The 20,738-nt window shown below is 27.4% G+C and overlaps 2 protein-coding genes across 2 annotated transcripts; one reads left to right on the plus strand and one right to left on the minus strand.

Annotated features, from left to right (window-relative positions):
- Positions 1 to 1,853: 1,853 nt before the first annotated feature.
- LOC127283053 (ski oncogene) lies at positions 1,854 to 10,708 on the minus strand. The gene is made up of 3 exons (XM_051307712.1): positions 8,125 to 10,708; positions 6,930 to 7,165; positions 1,854 to 6,811 (listed from the first exon to the last, which is right to left on the minus strand). The coding sequence occupies exons 1-3, from the start codon at positions 9,196 to 9,198 to the stop codon at positions 5,971 to 5,973; spliced, it is 2,151 nt and encodes a 716-aa protein (XP_051163669.1). The 5' UTR covers positions 9,199 to 10,708; the 3' UTR covers positions 1,854 to 5,970.
- Positions 10,709 to 18,418: 7,710 nt separating this feature from the next.
- Positions 18,419 to 20,690, plus strand: LOC127283057 (protein farnesyltransferase/geranylgeranyltransferase type-1 subunit alpha). Its single transcript, XM_051307716.1, has 5 exons — positions 18,419 to 18,681; positions 19,074 to 19,428; positions 19,695 to 19,895; positions 19,988 to 20,171; positions 20,249 to 20,690. Exons 1-5 carry the CDS (start codon positions 18,525 to 18,527, stop codon positions 20,354 to 20,356), a joined length of 1,005 nt encoding a protein of 334 aa, XP_051163673.1. The 5' UTR covers positions 18,419 to 18,524; the 3' UTR covers positions 20,357 to 20,690.
- Positions 20,691 to 20,738: the final 48 nt, after the last annotated feature.

Consider the following 20,738-nt stretch of genomic DNA (forward strand, 5'->3'; position numbering starts at 1 on the left):
TATTTGAAATTAAAGTTACGATTTAATGGGGGGAGTAAAAAAGAATAATTTAACAGAAAAAAAAATGTTCATCCTCTTCAGTCAGAGGAGTGCAAGTCTGCATCTGGTTTTGTTGTTTTCTGAGTCTATATAGTCGTTGACCTGATGCATAGGAGGCGCTCTGTACCAACGAAAAGAGAGACAAGTAATACTTAAAATAATGTTGTGAGAAAAAGAGGAAAATAATCAACCAAGGGGGTCGGAGTACGGTGTATTATACAAACACACACATACATATATGAAACATATACATTATTTTATATGTATGTATACAAAGGATGGCAAAATTTTATAATTGTATCTCTTTTCCTAAAAATAAAAATTTAATTTTTCTTCTAACAAATTAAAAATTTTTTTTGAATTTATAACATAATAATAATCTATTATGCACATTAGATTTTTTTTACATAATTAATTTTTTTTAAATAAAAAAAGAAATAAACCTAATAATAATAAAATACCACAAAAAATAATTTTTAATTTCAATTTTCAGGATTTTTTCAATTGTAATTGGATTATAAATTGTTCGACACATATGTTAGCAAATATTTAGTATTGTAGTTATATAAAAAATTAATTTCAAATTTAAATTAAAAATAAACTATATAAACAAAAATTTGTTTAATTTAACAAAAAAATTTACCAATTGAATCTATAACTAAAAAATAAACATTGAAGTTAATGTCATTAATTAATATAATTATTTTTTTTGGTGATAAAAAGAATAAAATATGCATATATTTAAATAATATTCGCGCGGTATTCTATTATTATATCAGTTATTCCTAAAAATCAATGTCCCTTTTGACAGATTGAATAGAAAAATGCAAACAAAAAAAATCCATTAAAATTTCAACAATTGAATGCATAAAGCAATGAGAACGTGCGGTTCCAATTTTAGAGAAAAATCAATACAACAGAGAAAATTGAATACGCTTAGAGTAATACCTTTTATTTGGTAATATCTAAATATTTAAATTTTAATAATCTACTATATATTATAATGAACACCTCATTTTCTATATTAAATATAATTTCATCGCACCTAATAATAATAATAAAATTGGACCATGAAAAAAAGATAATTCCAATTTTTTTTTTCAAAAAGCGCGATAAGGGAATTTACACCAATATATATAATTACAGTGGCCCTCTAATCTAATTTGTACTTATTTTTTTAATTAAATAATTCTAATATTTTTAAAAAAATTTTAATATACAAAAAAAATGTTTACAACAATAAATATATGGAAAAATTAATTATTAAAACAAAATTGTAAACATTAAATTTTAAAAATAATTTTTTAAACAAAAAATTTCATCATAGAGGAAAAAAAAATTATTATATTTTTTAACAAATAATATCAATCATAAATAGGTCAATTATTAAATAGATGAGCCATAGAATTTTGTACTTTCACTTTGCACTTTGTATTTAATGACACTATATAATATTTTTCTTTTTATATAACAATGGAGTTTTTTTTTGTCAACTAATTATATTTTCATTAAATTAAAAACAATTGTAACACTTTGTTTCTTTTTTTTTTTTTATTAATGAATCTGATTCAATATTTTTATTGAAAGACGAAATAAATATATATGTGCAATTTAATATAAGAAAATAAACTATTGACAATTGCGCAACATGAGTATGCACTCAAAAAAAAAAAAATAATAAAAAAAACTACCCACAAAAGTTCAAATATTTGAAATAATGACAACTAAACGTGGGTTATATGTAATTTAAAAAAAAAAAAAAAAAAAAAAAAAATTAGGTATAACTTAAGGGTTTTATAAGTTAGAATCACTGGTTACATGTAATATAGTAATTAAGAATAATTATTTGCACTAGATCTCTGTATGCGATTACATTTTCATACATATTATGCATTATAAAAACTTTCATCACAAATTTGTAGGCATTCTCGCCAATTGCAGGTACTAATGTTAAGTAATATAATAATTTAAAAAGAACATTATAATTTCAGTTTCGAATCAAATTAAAATGAGAAAAAAAAAATCATACAAATCACTCTCTCGCGGACGCGAAATTTGAAGGGGTAACGGGGAGGGTTTTTTTGGGGGGGGAGGTGAAAACAATTTTCTACAAATCAAAACATTTTGGAAACTACACACACGACGTCTCGGAACAATTAATATATTTAATCAAAACGAGAGCTATCGTCTACCGACTGTGTTTCAATAGTTTATTTTCTTTAACAATATTTATAATATCTACAATAATAATAAGTCGCGGTAGATAATGCTTCTTACGTGTAGTACATTCAAAAATGTTATGTCAAAACGACTGAAGAATATTGATTCACTTTTTTTCGTTTTGTTTTTTTTTTTTTTTATAATCAAGGGGTTTTTCATATACAATATATATATATATAAATCATTATTTCCAAAGTGAGTGTCATTTATATTATGCGAAAAAAAATTCCACAAAAACAACTTTTGTATTTATAATCATTTGAAAAAAAAAACAATTATTAAAAAGTTTTGGCATAATTTCTTTTATTAATTAACTAAATTATATCCTTAAAGGTATAAAAAAAAAATTTTGCCAAACTTTTTAACTTCATACTCTCCATAAAAAGCAATCTTTTCAAGAGCTTATTATTCAATAACCTAATAAAGCTGATTTGCAAAAAAATATAATTTTCAAATAAAATTTGCTCGTAAAATAATACTCAACGTATAAAATATATCTATCTAGTAAATAATAAATAAAGGTACCAGTCAAAATTTCCCCCCCAAAAAAAAAAAAAAATTTGGTCTCATTTATACAAAAATTGGTAAAATGTACAACTCCGAAAATGATTTTCAATTAATCAACCGGGGTAAATCCACTCTCTAAATCTGAATTAATAAAAATGTTTACTAATTTGAATTAGTGACGCACTTTTTGCTTTTGAATTAGTAAAATTTTACTAATTATTAGTAACTTTTACTAACAATTAGTAAAATTTAACTAATTCTAAAGCAAAAGAATTCTGAATTAGTAAAGTTTTACTAATTATTAGTAACTTTTACTAACAATTAGTAAAATTTAACTAATTCTAAAGCAAAAGAATTCTAAATTAGTAAAATTTTACTAATTATTAGTAACTTTTACTAACAATTAGTAAAATTTAACTAATTCTAAAGCAAAAGAATTCTGAATTAGTAAAATTTTACTAATTATTAGTAACTTTTACTAACAATTAGTAAAATTTAACTAATTCTAAAGCAAAAAGTGAGTCACTAATTTAAATTAGTAAACATTTTTACTAATTCAGATTTAGAGAGCAGACCAAAATTAATTTCTCTCTTTTTTTTTTAAATAAATTTTGACCCCTTATTTTGGTTTTAGACACCCTCTTTGGAAATACGAAGAAAAGAGTTTGAAAAAATAAAAATCTAAAAGAAAATATATAGGAAGTACAAATCGATATCATATATCTATATATATATATATCGGACACGTGTTTTAGTTTGCGTTATAATCATACTTAAAACATGACCAGAGAGTACAATAATAATATAATACGTAAAAATTTGACAATAAAAAAAATTCGATTGAATGAAATATTTTTCGTGAATCGTTTCCGAATTTTTTTTTTTTTTTTTTTTTTGGAGTAGTACGTAAGATATACACATATGTATATTTATTAATCTTGTATTATAATAATCCTAGATAAAATTTAAACCGAGTGTGTATGAAAAAACGTAGACTATTACAATTCTCTATATTTCTTAGGTGGGAAAATTCTTACAATATTTGTAATATTTTTTTTTTTTTTTATTGTAAAGTATGTATGTCGTACGAAGTCGATTATACCGAACATAATTGGTGATTGTATGCGTCCTATGTTATATTTACTGTTAATTATCATTATTCAGGCTCTACTAAATTGCTTTGAAAATCTGTCATTCGATATTTGTAATTTTATTTAAAAAAAAAAGAAATTTAAAATACTGTAAAATGATAAATTAATCAAAACAACAATATGAGAGATCTTCCAAGCAGCCTCTAATACGTCTGAGTAAATGTGCGATTTCAATAATACGCGCATACGGGCACTGTTTAACTTGTTCCATTTCATCATTTTTTTTTTTATTGTACAATGTAAATATGAATACGCACGACTTAATAACGAATCTATCGATATAATCGATTTATTATTACTAAATATGTACGGTATCAGCTATTGAATATTACAGTTTGACTTGATAAAAACGGGGCTTAGGGGGGAGGGGGGAGGGAAACTTTTTTTTCGCTAAAAATTTTTTTTTTTCATCAATCTTTATATATATATATATATATACATCTCGAAAAAAATGTGTCCGTTAAAATCGAGTATTGACTATCTTCTTGTACTCCTGATTGTTACGCAATCATTGCCATATATGTATATATATATTGAAACTAATCAACAACTTTTATTAAAGAATTTCGAGTAAAATATAAAAAGAAAAATAGAATTAAAAAAATATTTTTAATAAAAAAAAAAACAAAAAAAACAGATAAAATTTGGTAAAAATATAATAATAATTTTAACGATGAGCTTCCTTTCTGAATAAAATACAGTAACTCTCAAAAAACTTAGAGCGAAGGAAGAACATCGTTGGTAAGTAGAAAATAATATGATCTTTGCGTTGGCAAAATCAATTTCTAATCTTCAATAAAAGTCATCAACTCGAAAAAAGAGGGGGAATAAAGGAGAGACGTCTCCTTTTTAATGCAAAAAAAAAAAAAAAAAACAAAAAATAATAATGCCAAATATATAATGCTTTCGATGCTTTCTCACGACACATTTTCAAACCAACTGCTGGAATACATCAAGCTCTTTTATTTGCTTGCTCGAAACCTAGCGTAACAATATAGCACCTAGGGTTTTTGTACTTTTTGCAATAATTCGCTTATTGTTTTTTTTTTTTTTATTAACATATATTAAGGTGATAGTAAACAAATTTTAATTTTTGACGATTAAAATCATATATCAACAAAAACTTCTTTAGTCAGATTTCAGTGAAAATTAATTTTATTTCCTGATTTTTGATGTAAAAAATTTTTTTACAATCACCCTAATTTAGATATATATATATATTATATATATATATATACATATATATATAATATATATCTGACCTCAGAATGTATACGTTATATACACTATGCAATATTATAAATTCAGAAAGGTTATTTGAAAAATAACCCAAACTTCATTATATTCAAGCATATCGCCTTTTCTTTCTTTTTTTTTTTAAAAAAAAAGGAAAAAAAATCTCGCGCATTTGATATTTAATATCAACTACGCACTCATTATTTCCTTTATGTTTTTCTATCATCGTGTGGCGTGGTAATATTTCATTTTAATAACTAATTAATCTTTTTTTCTCTGTATTGTACAATATCTACAATGGGTCAAAAAACAAAACCGTTGATAAAGTTTTATTACTTACAATTTAAGAACTCTGAATTTAATCGTCATATACAATAACGTTTAAAGGCTCTTCATTTATCACATAACCAAGAGAGTTCTCAATTTTATTTAGAATCGTTTTAATATATATTTATATATATTCATTTTTTTTTTTTTTTTTTTAATACCTCTAGCGCGAAAATTTCAGTACCACACTTATCCAAAAACGAACGATAAGTGCCGCGATTGATTACTGAGCTTGTTTTATTATTTTTTTCGAAAATTTTTTGCCTATCAGTTCTGTCTTTTTCCCTTTAAAATCAAAATTAAAACCCCATTAATTTTGGAGTTAAAAAAAAAATTATCACTATTTGCTTATAATTTTCGGCATATTATTCACATTTATAAAAAAAAAATTAATTAATAAATAATTTCATATCTAAGGAAAAATTCAGAACCATTGAGCATTAGACAAAAAATTTCGAGTATTGCATTTATAACCGCGGTAAAAATGTTTCTAATCATTACTCTCATTCGAGACAACATCGGATTCTGGTGTTTTACTTTCTGAAAGTATTGTTGAATCCTTTAATTTCTCATTACTTTCAGTGCTATCGGCTACACTTGCATTCGTTACATCTTCATTATTTTCAATTTTACATGTTGTTTGCAATTCTTTGATTTGCAATAAATCACGTAACCTTGCAATTTCACGTGCATCATTTATTCGTGCTTGTCGTAAAATTGCATTTTCCGATGATAAACGTTTTATCAATTCAACAACATCTACTGGCAAATCAATACCCAAAAGTCTTTCTTGAAGTTCTATTGCCGTTGATCCATCTGAATTGAGATCAATTTCTGGCGATGATGTGACAACTTCAATAGCTGTTGTTGTTGTTGTTGTTTCAACATTAACAGTTGATGAAGTAACCGCTGTACTTTCCTCTTCCTCTTGATGATGATGTCCTAAAATTTTTTCCTCAGGACATAATTCATCTTGAGTTTCATCTGTCAATGGTGGTCCACCTAATGGAACAAAACCAGCACTCGGTACAGGCGACGATGGTTTCTCAAGTTTCACACTAACAGGAAATGATTCGGATTTTTCATTAGGACTTGGTGATCGATGATTGTGACGACGACGTTCATGTGGATATCGACGATGATGATGATGATGATGATGTTGAACTGGAGCTGTGGGAATGAGAGATACTGTTGATGCTGCTATTGGAGCTAGTGCAACATTAGGCTGATAATGAGGTTCAAAACGTTCGCACTCCGAGAGGGGTACTACACGTTCAGGATGTTGAAGTACTGGTGGTCCTCGGCTGAGATAAGCAGGAACCAGTGGTGAACTAAATATAAAAGACGATTGTTAGTCACGATCAAGTTTCTCTCGTAACAAAATAACAAAACGCTTCTATACAATAAACATTTCAAAGATTCAACAATTTTTTTTTATCATTTGCGCACCTTTCCCTAAGTTTACACGATCCAGGTGTATTCCAAGGCCTAAATGCAGATGCGCCTCTTGCAGCTAATTCAAAAACAGCCCACTGCATTTGTAAATAAGGATCATTAGCACTAGTTACTGTTGAAACAGGATGATAAAGGCCCAATCCATTTCCATTATAAATACCGCCAGGAAATTCTTCCTTCGCTATTTCCTTCTTTAATTTCTTGGCTAACTTCTCAGGTTCATATCGGAACTGGAAATAATAATTTCAATGAATATATGTTCACAACAATGAACACACCATCGACATTATATTTTCAAAACTGTTGACAATTCATTTGAAAAATATTGAAATTGAAAATCTTCCTCATATTCAGTATGATATTTTAACAATAAGATCACTGGACACGAATCAAAATATTTATAACTAATAGTTTTAAAAAAATATTTCCAATATTTCTATATATTTAATAAATTTCAGAATATTAAGTGTACATGCACTTAACTTAAATATAATCTAATTTTCTGAATGTAATTTAGAAATTCTTGGCAACCACATTACGTTATCTGGTCAAAATGATAATTATGAAGAACTTTAAAAATGTTATGTTAGGCTAACACAAGCTTTATCAGTATCAGTTATCAGACAAGTCTGCAGCTTGAAGATAATAAAAATTTAAAAAAAAAAAAAAAATGAAAAACCATTCTAAACTCTAGACAAAGCGACATATCTTAGAAAGATATTTCTATTCAATTCAAGAAACTCGAAACAAACAGCTTATATCAGCAAACACTTGATTAAATTTATATTGACCTTTTCCTTGCTAAAGAACATTATCATTCTGAATAAATGAAAAATTACCGAAAAAAAAAAATCAATGACCCTTAAGATTCATATTTTCTCCTTTTCATTAATTTCTACATTGAATCGAAATAATTTATATGAATTGTAAACAGTTCTAAAAAAAAAAAGTTGGAAATTCATGACGAATATGAAAATTCTTGTTGTCGTCAAAGAATCAGTCCATCAGTACGTGATACTTTTTACCATATCTTTGTTTAGACTAATATAGTTATTTGCAATATTCAACTGTTTTGATAATGATATCTGTGTCAATCATCAATGTCACGTAATGAATGATTGACCCCTTTGACGAATGACAATAACAAAAAATAACAAAAAGTATAGAGAAACAAAATTTAAAAATACACCTCAAATTTTCGTTTCGAGTTAGGAAGAAGATGTCTCTCCTTAAGTTCCTGAAAGTAATTCACAACTTTATTATAATGCCCCTGGTCTCGAGATAAAAGAAGATATGATCTCCAATTAGCTGAATCGAAACCCCAGTGACATGTCCGATTTTCCAATGAACGATGTGCATGCCTCACAAATCTTGCTGGAGAAAACCTTAAACCACACTCTAAACACTCAATACAAGCCGAGTCCTCCGTTATAAACAAATCAGCATCAAAAATTCCCTTACACTTTCCAAAACACTCATGATACACTTTAAATCTCGACACACAATTCTCGTCAACTTCTTTTTTATGAAGTTTCTTTTCTTCAAATTCATGTTCCTGAATTGGTATAGCCAAACAGGGTTCAGCCCGGGAAAGTAAAGCACTCACTAATCGTTCTGCATCGGTTTGTGTTATTAAACCACAAGACGGTGCATTACGAGGTAAAATACCAGACAATTTAAGTTCCTCTAATTGATCGCGAGTACATCTTGAACAATAAATTTGTAACTCATCGCACACCTGATTTATCTGCTGTAATGAAAAATCTTGCAAAACAGTATTGAGTATCTGTGGCAGACATAACCTCCTTTCTCCACCCACAACAAAGCACGATATCCTCTCCCCTTCAAGCAATGTTTCACACCTCTCCGAACAACTTTGATCCGGTGTTGTCAATATTGGAATCGGAAATTCGAGTTCACGTTTTTCCAATGGTATTTTCAACCTCTCAGGTTGGGGATCATCGTCAGAATCATCAGGTAAATGACCCACCCTTGAATCTTTACACAAAACTGACACCGGTGATATTCTGTCCTTGACAATTGTCTTACCACAACCTTCCGTAATGGTATCTGTGCCATGACTCGTTGGTGAGAAACGAAAGCCTGCTTGTTCCTGAAGCAGACCTTTACATTCCATATCCAACAGGGCCGAGCTTGGACCCTGTAAACTCTTGACGGCTGACAGCTGATATGTTTTTAAAACCGTTTTCAGCTGTGGACTGTACGATTGATTGTTTGTCTTGCCTGGTAGTAGCGTCTCCATTATGTATAATATCAGAATTCTTTCGTTTTTTTTTTCCCCTCGAAACCAAGACGAGACACAGAGGAACTCGTTGTTGTTAGCGAGATAGCTCAAGATTTGCACACGCGCTCACACTCCGAACGCACAAACTTTTTGCAAAAAGCAGATACGTTTGCGGGACAGAGATAAACCCGGTCCATCTCATCAGAGCCGACCCCCCCTGTTCTCGCCTCGTGCGCGACTTTAAACTGATTGACTGCGAAGCACTGACTCGCGATAAATCTCTTCTTTCTTTTTTTTTTTTTTTTCTCTCTCCTAAGTCTGACCTAGGTGTCGAATTGTCGTCGTCTTCTTCGTTGACGACGCGACACAACCATCGCACCACCACAACATCGTGTCCACGCACATGACACTGCTGACTTGGATCCGTATCAGTCAAACGACGTCCCCCTGACGCGTCCCCGAAGGTCGAAGGTGGCGGCCGTGGTGAGGAAACGCAAGCGCTCGAATCACAATTCACACATAGAGGCTTGGTTACATCTTTCACATATACACACTCGACCCAAAATACAGGGCTCGGTCACGGGTACGGGTCGGTGGCCTGGGCCTTTTGAATGTCCATCCAAGTGGCGATCAGCAAAACGACACATGTCCACTAACTCTCACAGACACATTATCACATCCTGCCAGTGGAGCATTCTCAACAATCACAAAAATTAAACTTATTCCAATCACTTTCAGGCTAATATCTTCTTTTGATGTATTTGCTTGACAGATATCACACCTCCGACGACTTCGCCACCACCACCACCACCACATTAACAGTTCCCGTGGGCATTGTCAGACGACCGATTTACTTGGCACGCTGCGCCGCAATGGCGTATCGATCGAGCACGCACGAACCAACGACGGTGAACCACTGGCCGCGAGTTTACGCATATTTTTTTTAGCGCCAAGTCAAGTCGAACACAGCCAGAAACACCAAGTAAACCGTCTACTTCGCCCGACGCACACGATACTCACAATGCTAACGCAGCATAGCCCTGATCATGTCCTGATATGCGCGAGCGCACGCTATTTTCCTTCTCCTCTCTCTTTGTATGTGTGTACATTACTCATGTTGTGTATCTCTTTCTAGCACATGCATACAATAACACAAACGGCACATTAAAGTGGTTGCAAGGTGCTCACACATAGGCGAAAAATGAGAGAGTGAGAATCATAAACATTGGATAGTTTCTATCTGTGTGTGTGCCACTGTAAACACGAGGGAACTGTCAGTGTGGAAAAGAGGCGAGCCTTCAGGCCAATTCTATGTATGTGTATATGAGAGATTGTTACACACACTGATTTAAAAAAAAGCCACATGCACACGTGCACATGAAAGAGTCGATGAACAAGTATTCGCCTCTGCTGGTGGCTCCGTAAAGTGTACATGTCTGTCTGCCATATTCCCCTTTGTCCCCCTTGCTCCACTACTGCCACGCCATCGTTGATGATCGTCGACGACGCCTTTATCCCTTCCCTCTGTCTCTCTTTCTCTCTCTCTCTCTCTTTTTACCCGTGTGCATTGCACACAAATGGGAGACTGTTTGTCTAACTCTCTTGAGGGCTCTCTCACTTCCACTAGTATGTATCTTCAGAAAACCATATACAACAGGGATGGCAGAACTAATCTTTGGGCCAGACTCTCCAATATACTCTCTTCTCATAAGTACTCATCATTTACAAAGTAAACGTCATTATCATTATCCCATAATACAGCACTAAACGTCATCCAATATTTCATTTCTTCTTTCAATATTTTCATTAATCTTGGATTTATTAACGTTCCTTTTTTTAAAAAAAGGGCCCTTCTTGCATAAAATGCAAACACGTGTGACGTAATTCATACCAATGACCCATATCAGTTCTTTCAACACTGATAATGGGGAAGGGTACCCGAGATATTATATCCGCTTTAAAAATTCAGATTCTAATCCAAGAGGAGGTCATTCAAAAACTCATGATTGAAATAGAAAAATAATTTGTTTTTACTAATATTTTTCTAATTGTGAATAAATAGAAAATACGATTGGAATTCTAAAATCGTATTTACAAAATATCTCTAAAAATTTTTGATAAAAGAATCGAAAATTCAAAACTAAAAGAATCAAAATCGGCAAACTAATCGGCATTTAAAAATGGAGCACATGTATTTTGTTATGGTCAACATGGATGCACACAGATGTAAATACTTTGTTGCAAGTAGTGTATAAGCGTGTATGTATAAAGTTAGTGTGTGGTGTCGGTCAGCGGTCGGCCAAGCGTCTAGTCATGTGACCTTCTCTGCCTTCCCGTCAAAATAGCCCTGTATGATTCCGCAATACACCAATACAAATGCATTTGGTCTATTGCAAAGTATGTGTGTATGTATTTAACGCATGCGCACAACTTTGAATTTCATGAGACTTGTTGTAGTGAACCCATACAAACATTTTGTGACCAACACAAAGAAAATGGGAATACTAACACTTTTTTAACGGATGTTAGTTGGTATAGTGTACATATAAAACAAATGCAAAAGCAACACTCGATCCAGTGGTCACAATATAGATATATATATATTCCTGTTCCTGCTTCCTATATTCCGCCGCACGGTACATTTACAGGCACGTGCAAATCAATTTCAAAACCAAGATTCTACAAATCCCTTCTCGTGTGACCTTCAATTTAAATTTTTTTTTGGATATTGTAAAGTATAAAGAAAGAAATAGGGATAAGAATTTGGAAATATTATCTATTACTAAGAAGCTAAAAGCAAATAAAAAACGTTGATGATTTTATCTTCACTTTATATGGAGTGCAATATGTGAATTGTGAGAAGAGAATTTTCTTCATTGATCTAAATTAACACAGAAAATATAGAGAAATATATGTATCTCTAAAGGACGGAGAATTTCAAGAAAAGTCATGAAACAATAATTTTTTCCTTGTAAACTCAATTCGTGAAATACATATATATGCTCCAATTTTGTGACTCATTGAATTGGCTAAGTATTTAAAATTTAAATATAAATTAGTGTATATTATACAATGTATATATATAACATTTTTTAAATTATTAAAATTTGCTTTATTTCTTTTGCAATATCTTCGATGAATCTATATATTTACAAATCTATGTAATAAAAATGAATCCAAGTCATTAATTTCGCAAAACTTTTCCCAAAAATATCTATAAAACTCGGAATACATATATATATATTGTTATAAAGATCGATGAAAGCAATAATTAGTTCATATATAAAAGTTTCACTTATTGTCAGATAATACACGACCTCATTCAACTTTAGCTCTTCTTTTATTACAAATATATATATATTTGTCAGAGGAGAGGAAAATATTACAAAATTTTCAAAACAATTTTCCATGTCTAGTGATAGAAAATTTTTTTAAGAGAATAATTATCTCAAACGTATACAACGTATACGTATTAAATTATGTATATATATGTTTCAATATTGATTTATCGAAAATATATTTTATATAAAATATAATTCGAAATAAATATTTTATTAACAAAGTGTAAAAAGAAAGAAAAAGGAACTAAAACTTGGAAAAAAGAGAAAAGACAAAGTGAGGTTCGTGACCCTTCTGGTTCGAAATGCGTAATTTCTATAAGAAGACTCGCGAGTACGAATACACGTGACAAAGGAACCTTATTTTGAGCGAATTCCTCCTCTCAAGATAATCTGCGAGCATACAATTTATGCTCACAGGTGTCTATTTTATTGTGCGCTTTATTCAGAATTTTATATTACAATAAAATTCAATGTTTATAAAATAAAAAAATTAAAATAATGAAACTTGTAATTAAAAATATGTATAATTTATATAATAATTGCATTTATAAAAAATAGTTATTAATAAATAAAACGTACTCTCAAAAATTGAATCAGCGAAATCGCGCTCATTCTAGAGAGTACAAAAATAAATTTCAAAAAAATTGTTCCGAAAACGCAATCAACAGGTTATAATAAAAAAAAGGGAATATTTTTGCCAAAAATGGTAAAAAAATTTCTGGTAAAATAATACATTACATTCAATAATTGAGAGAGTGTAATATTTTTTTTCGTTTGCTTAAATTTCTGTCTAAAATTCAATCTTTTGTTTTTCATTTCAAATTTACAAAACATAATGATACATATACACAAATGTGAAGTTAAAACAATGATTCATAATTGCAAGTGTATTAGCAAATATAACAGAAATGACGTTTTGGTACATACTGTGCTTGATTAAAACACTCGCATTAAAATTATTTACAATGTTTGATGACTCGAAATCAAAATTTTTGTGCGCTTTATAAAATGCTATAAAAATATATTACATTTTCGAAATGTAATTAATTAATATAGACCAACCTAGGGATAATTAAAGTGTTAAGTTTCTTATTTATATAATTATAACTAACTATAATTGTAAATTTTGACCTTTGAAATCTCAATCACGCTTACAACAAAATGTATATACACAATAAATATTCTTATGTGATAAATTGCTGATCAATGATCCCTAATAGAGTAAAACGTAAATGGGGCACTTTTTTTCCATATATAAAAATAATTTTTTTTGATGAAAATTATATAGTTAACGTTTTCCGAAACAGGATAATTTTTAAAAATGAATTTTTTTCAAAAAGCGAGGAGAAAAAAAATTCAACAACAAAATATTTGGTTGATATTTTATGCGGAATTAAATTCGTTTTATTATTGCCGACAAAATTTTGTTTAGCTCAACAAAATGTTTATCTTAATTAAAAATATAAAAACCTAAATATATTTAAATAATTGAAACATATTACAAAAATATAATGATTGAACTGAAAAAAAAAATTATTTGATTCAAATTCTCGATTACTTGACTATTATCAAATAAATATTTATTTGTATAAAATAATTATTTATTTGTAACAAATAATTATTTATTTACAAATAATTATTATTTGAGTCAATTAAATGGTTTTTGTTTCAAATACATTTTATTTGGTTCAAATAAAATTTATTTAATTCAAATAAAAATTATTTGGTTCAAGTAAATATTTATTTGATAATACGTCAAGTAATCGAGTATTTGAATCAAATAAATTTTTTTTTCAGTGTGAATTAATCAAAATTTAGTTGAGAGACAGAGAAATTTTTTTTTTTTTTTTACTGAAACAATGCATTTTGGAAAACCACGTGCATAAATTCTGATATTAATGACGTTTATATATCTATTAAATATGAGCATTGGCATGCAGTGCAAAACGAAGTATGTATGTTCACCTTAATCAGTGGTTTTCATACACGCAACCTATGACGTAATGACGTTTACTGACGCACCCCATTTAATAGAACAACCGATTTGAAAAGAATAAAAATTCCTGTACTATATTTTTTCTATAAACAATTTTGCTTTTTAAAAAATATATATGCTCAAAAATGCAAAAATTAAAATTAAGAATCTTTTTGGTATTTTAATTTTAAAGAAAAGAATCTAATATTTTTTTCTTTAGCAAATTAAACTTAATGAGGAATTATTTTTTAAAATCTTATTGAAACGAAAAATTGTAACTATTTTTTTTTATTATTATTAATATTATTATTATTATTATTTATTATGTTTATATTATATTGAATTTAATATTTATTATTTTTTTTCATTCCGATTTGTATATTTTATTAATGATTTTTTTAGCACAGATTTTTACACAAAGTTAACATGATAAACATTTCAGAAATGATTTATTAAGTTGAGAAATTGTTTATATACTGTTATATTTTCGTTGATTTTATTAATGACATTTTTTATCTTTCTAAAAGCAAATTTACCTTCGTAAAAAACATGAAATTCTTGTTTGCATTGGTTTACAATGTTTTTTTTTTTAAATTTTTAATTTGGTTGACCCCGTTCAAAAATTTCTAAATCATTTACACTTATTACAAAAAATCTAAATAATAATAATAATAATAATAATAATAATAATAATAATCAATGAAATAATAATAATTATTATGTCCTATAATTTTTTATATAATTAAAATCTAATTTTCATATAGAATTAATTTCATATTTTTTATCAAAAATTGGCAATTTAAATTGTTTAATTTAAATAATTAATACTTTTTTATAATTAAAATTTAAAGTATATGGAAAATATTCCAATGAAAATGTAATTAGTTATAGTTTGTTATCGTTAATTGTTTTCAACAATTATATTTAACCTATTAAATCTAGTAATTCTTGTATCAATATATAAAGACCAATAATGTTTTAACGAAATTATTGATATTCCAATTTTAGAACAGAATTTCTTATCATTTTCGATAAATTCTCTCTCTCTCTTTCTCTCTTGTGCACATATATACAATATGAAAAGCTGCTTATAAAATATGTACATATATAAAATTAAATGAAAATATTTAATTGAAAGCTCCGTCTAAATATACTATTTTTCCTTTCCAATCAAAAATATATAAATGAAAACAACGGATACGCAAGGAGATTAAAATGATTTTAATTTTTTTTAAATTCAACTTAAGATGCAAAGAAAAACTTCATTATCACAATAAAGTTACTTTTTTTTATATAAAAACGTTAAAATTTATATCAAAGTTTTTTTTCAAAAAAACAAAATAATACGATTTATATCTCTGTAATGGTCATATTATATATTAACTAAAGAATGTTTATATAATTGTCAGGTGTATTATATCATTTTTGGTGTCAAATAAATAAATTATTATACTTGTGGCGCCTATGATATTGATAACAAAACCAACAATAACGATTAGTATCTTGTTTATGCATAATTTATACCATTTAAAAGCAAAATGAGAATACGCTGAATATACACATTAAATTCTGATAATGTCATATCGATATATTCACTACGCAATTTTAGCACTTGCATATATAAACAAATATGAAAAAAAAAAAAAAAAAACGTGAGAATACGCGACGAGCAACACTGAATGTTAAATATTTAATAGAGTTCGTTGGCATGACGTGTAACACGTGTAATCCATGAAAATATTTATTCTTTTTCATTTCTAATATAATTTTTCTTCAAAAACTGTCGTTAATGACGATTTAATCAATTTAATTATAATATAATTGATATTTAATTAATTTAATAATAAATTATTCAATTAGTTAAATAATTATCAATTATAATTAATGATTTATTTATGATCCCCGTTTTTTACGAATTAAAGAAAAATGTTATTTGCACTTTATAAAGCTTTTAAAAATTTAAATATCAGTAAAAAAAATTAATAAATTTTCAATTTTTTAGATTTTATCTACCGATTGTTGTAATTGTTATTGAAAAAATTGATATTTCAATAATATGTGAAAATTTGTTTCTAAAATATAATTTGAAAAATTAAATAATAAAATGAATTCACTTGGGTATTCTAACGTCAGAATAATATTTTTTGTACTCACTTTTTCTCCATTTCTCTCTCGTCTTTCCCTCTGTAAATAATTAAAATTCTACTGAATATTCTGAATATACATATAATAAATAATTGTACAATCAATAAAACATTATTAAATGTAGAATAATTTTTAAAATTATTTTAACTATTAAATTTTTAATTAATCAGTATTCACTGGAATTGAATAAAATGAAATTTTCTTTTTATACAGTATTGATTTTTTAGTATTAGTAAATAAAAGAAAAAGTGAATTAATCAAATTTTTAAATTACTTAAATATTGGAAAAAAAAAATATAAAACTTACGTTTAAAATATATTTTTCTGTAAATGATCTCCATCCTAAAGTATCCTTCTAGGAATTATCAATTTTTGAGCACTCACTTTCGAAATTTAGAATCGAAAAACTTTTCTTTTAATTACGCGAATTTTAAATTTCCGATTCAAAAATTATCTCAATTCACCACTGATTCTAATAATTAGAACGAATATCAAAATATCGCATTGAATTTACTAAGAATTTCCTGACTTTTTCACTATTCCGTTTTTCATTATTTAAAATCTGGTATTATAATTTATTTATGCTGATCAAAGGAGAATTTAGACGAAAATAATGCAAATCTAAAAATGAAAAAACAAAGAAACTGCAATTTTCTCCTCCAAATCCTTGTGGATATAAATATCACGTGATCACTATTCCCGAAAATATATTTATTAATTTCGCGTAATTACGAGAAAAAATAATACACTCAACCGTGTAAAATTAACACAAAAACTCTTAATTTAATTCTAACTATTTACTTCTAAACAAATCGAACTTTTTAACAACATGTGGTCATTAAAAAAAGATGGTGTCTTAATAATAAAACTACGCGCCTAACAATTTTACATAACTTGACACCTTCTCATGGTCCATCTTTATCAGATTTTATCATCGCACACAATAGAAATTCATTTAATCTTGAAATATTAATGAGCAATTATGTTTTTTTGAACGAAAATTAAGAAGAAATCTATGGAAAATTAACTGAAAATTTGTCAACGCAAAGTAAAGTCTGACTCTACCGGCCTACTACACATCTTGAAATTCACTTAATAACTTATTAAAACGCAAATAATTTATCACACAAACATCGATAACACTGATCACAACTTTGAAATATTAAAACTGACCTAAAAATATTTGATAAAAACGTTTAAAATCAGAGGAAAACGAACAATAATGAACACCGGTTAAACAATCGCACTGCAACAAACGGCCATGATGGGCTTAAAGTGAAGTTGGCGTCAGTAAAATTTGAACTTGTTTATTTGCATTCTACCAGATGGCTCTGAACTCAAAAGGCGGGGTGTTTAAATTATACAAAACTAGAAATTAGATATATATAAATATCTAATGAATAAATAGTGAAATTAATCAAAAAAAATTTTTTAAATATATTTGCGACACATAAGCTTTCACTGAACAATCTTGAATTTATATTAAAATCGAATTAATTAAATAATTTTTGGGTATTATACGTAGAAAACCACGAATTACGCGTAACTACGCAACACAAATTTTCGATGTCAGCGCCGCTTCCTACTTTTATTACATATATAATATTACATATATAATTAATTTAATAATCTTTAATTTCTTAAATTTCATCTCTTATAAATCTTTAATATTTTTATAAATAAAAAAACAACTTTATAAATAAAAATAAATGTCCATGTAACGTGTGAATATACCTTAAATTTTTTTCTAATCCAACCCTGGTGTTACGTTGCGTACGAGCATGGAAGGGCAACTTACTTCAAATTGTTGGAAACTTTCCTATCAGAACTGATTAATAATATTTTAAAAGTACTTTTTTGTATAGTAATTAATAAAAAGAAGCATGTCAGATAGTTCAGATGATGAGGCCACATTCGATGAAGCCTTTGAAAGGTTTAAAAGAATATTTTATAGAGATAGATGTGAATGGCGAGATGTTGTTCCCGTACCTCAGGATGATGGGCCAGAACCAATTGTTTCTATTCCATATTCAGAGAAATGTATGTATTTCCTTTGTGTACGTTTTATATTATTTTTAATTTACTAATCTTATCAAATATTTGGTAATTCATATCTAGGTAAATTGTTTTATTTAACTAAATAAGAGCCGGATTAATTATGACACATAACCTCAATTTACAGACTGTTTATATTTTCCTTTTTTGCATATATTCATAATAATTTTAAAATTAGTAAATAAATAAATTAATTCATTTATGTTAAATAATTTAATAAAAATATGTACCTTAATTTTTTATAGACATTTTTATTTAAAAAAATCTGTTGAATGTCAACAATGTAAACAAAAGTTATTTTTGTTATGGTCTCATTTTATATTTTATTAACTTTTCATTATTGAAAAATTGTTATTCTATTTTCAATTTTTTCACAGTCAGAGATGCATACGACTATTTTAGAGCAATTTTAAAATCAGGAGAGAAATCAGAAAGAGCATTAGAATTAACTTTAGATTGTGCTAATTTAAATCCTGCCAATTATACAGTTTGGACATATAGAAGAGAAATTCTTAAAAGTTTAGGTAGCGATCTTGAAAAAGAATTAAAATGTATTAATTTTATGATGAGAAAAAATTCAAAAAACTATCAACTTTGGCATCATCGACAAGTGATTGTGGAATTGTTAAAAGATCCTAGTTATGAATTAGAATTCACTGCAATGATATTAAAAAAGGATTCTAAAAATTATCATGCTTGGCAGCATCGTCAATGGGTTATTAGAACATATAAGTAAGTAACAACATTTTTAATAATTTTACTAAAAAATATAAATTATTATTTAAATTAATCAAATAAGCAAACTATTTTATAATATTTAAAAAAAAAGTATATTTCTGTGATGATTAAAAGTATCGCTAGAAATATATCGTTGGCGTATTTTTTTTTTACCTCTTATATGATAATGGAATATTTTAAAATAAATTATGTACATTGTCGACAAAATTTGACTTCTGACTTGAATAATTATTTTTAATTTAATTATTTTTCGTTTAAAGTTTGTATGATAAGGAACTAGAGTACGTTGAAGAATTATTATTAGAAGATGTGCGAAATAATTCAGCATGGAATCAACGTTATTTTGTATTGGATAACACCACAAAATTTGAGCCAGAAATAATAGATCGTGAAATTGAATTTGCCATAAGTAAAATTCATATTGTTAAAGGAAATGAAAGCCCTTGGAGTTATTTGAAAGGGTAAGTGAATCTTTTATTTATTTCTATTTATTATATTAATTTATTTTTAGAATACTGGAAATTATTTTTAAAATATATTCGTATAATTTCAGAATTCTCAATAATGATCCAAAGGGTTTAGGCTATAATGAAAAAGTTATAAACTTATGTCAAAAATTGTACTCCGAAGGATGTAGAGTAAACCATTTACTTGCATGTATCATTGATATTTGTCAAGAAAGGCATAAAGAAACTGAACCACCAGATTCTCTATTTCACGTTAATAATGCCCTTAAGGTATAAATAATTCTTAACCATTATTAAAAATAACTAATATTTTAGAAATTCAAAAAATTTTTTTAAATTATTTTCAGCTTTGCGTGGATTTAGCGGACAAATATGATGTAATAAGAAAAAAATATTGGGAATTCATAAGCGACCAATTGAAAGAAAAATTTAATGTTTGTTCCACTATGGTTTAAAAATAAGTCTTATTTGTTATTGTTTTCTTTTTTACACTTTACCTTGAAATATTAATTATTCGAGAATCAAATTCTTTTATACAAAGTTTTTTATACAAAAAAAATTTCGATAAATCTTATAACAATTTAATAATTCTATAATAATACTGATAATAACTATGAACAAAAAAAAAAAATATGTTGTGAATGCAAAGTTGTGAATTGAACATAATTTATACACAAAAAAAAATATATATATATGTAATAATCTGTACAGATGAAATTATTGCATTTTAATTGCATGTCTATTGTGTAAAATGTGATTGCAATATACGTGGTCTATAAAAAATTGTTATTAATGGCCTTTTTTTTACACAAGAAGAAATTTTTTTAATATTTACTC

The sequence above is a fragment of the Leptopilina boulardi genome, unplaced genomic scaffold (genome assembly GCF_019393585.1).
Source record: "Leptopilina boulardi isolate dan_hultmark-lab unplaced genomic scaffold, ZJU_Lbou_2.1 LbouV2_305, whole genome shotgun sequence".
Taxonomy (NCBI): domain Eukaryota; kingdom Metazoa; phylum Arthropoda; class Insecta; order Hymenoptera; family Figitidae; genus Leptopilina; species Leptopilina boulardi.

Bases quoted from the DNA above. Each gene is read 5' to 3' on its own strand.
- LOC127283053 (XM_051307712.1), bottom strand. From the start codon at position 9,198: ATGGAGACGCTACTACCAGGCAAGACAAACAATCAATCGTACAGTCCA. The intron at 7,166-8,124 runs GTGTATTTTTAA...TATTATTTCCAG, and splicing joins ACTCGAAACGAAAATTTGAG to TTCCGATATGAACCTGAGAA. The intron at 6,812-6,929 runs GTGCGCAAATGA...TTTTATATTTAG, and splicing joins TCGTGTAAACTTAGGGAAAG to TTCACCACTGGTTCCTGCTT.
- LOC127283057 (XM_051307716.1), top strand. From the start codon at position 18,525: ATGTCAGATAGTTCAGATGATGAGGCCACATTCGATGAAGCCTTTGAA. The intron at 18,682-19,073 runs GTATGTATTTCC...ATTTTTTCACAG, and splicing joins TATTCCATATTCAGAGAAAT to TCAGAGATGCATACGACTAT. The intron at 20,172-20,248 runs GTATAAATAATT...AATTATTTTCAG, and splicing joins ACGTTAATAATGCCCTTAAG to CTTTGCGTGGATTTAGCGGA.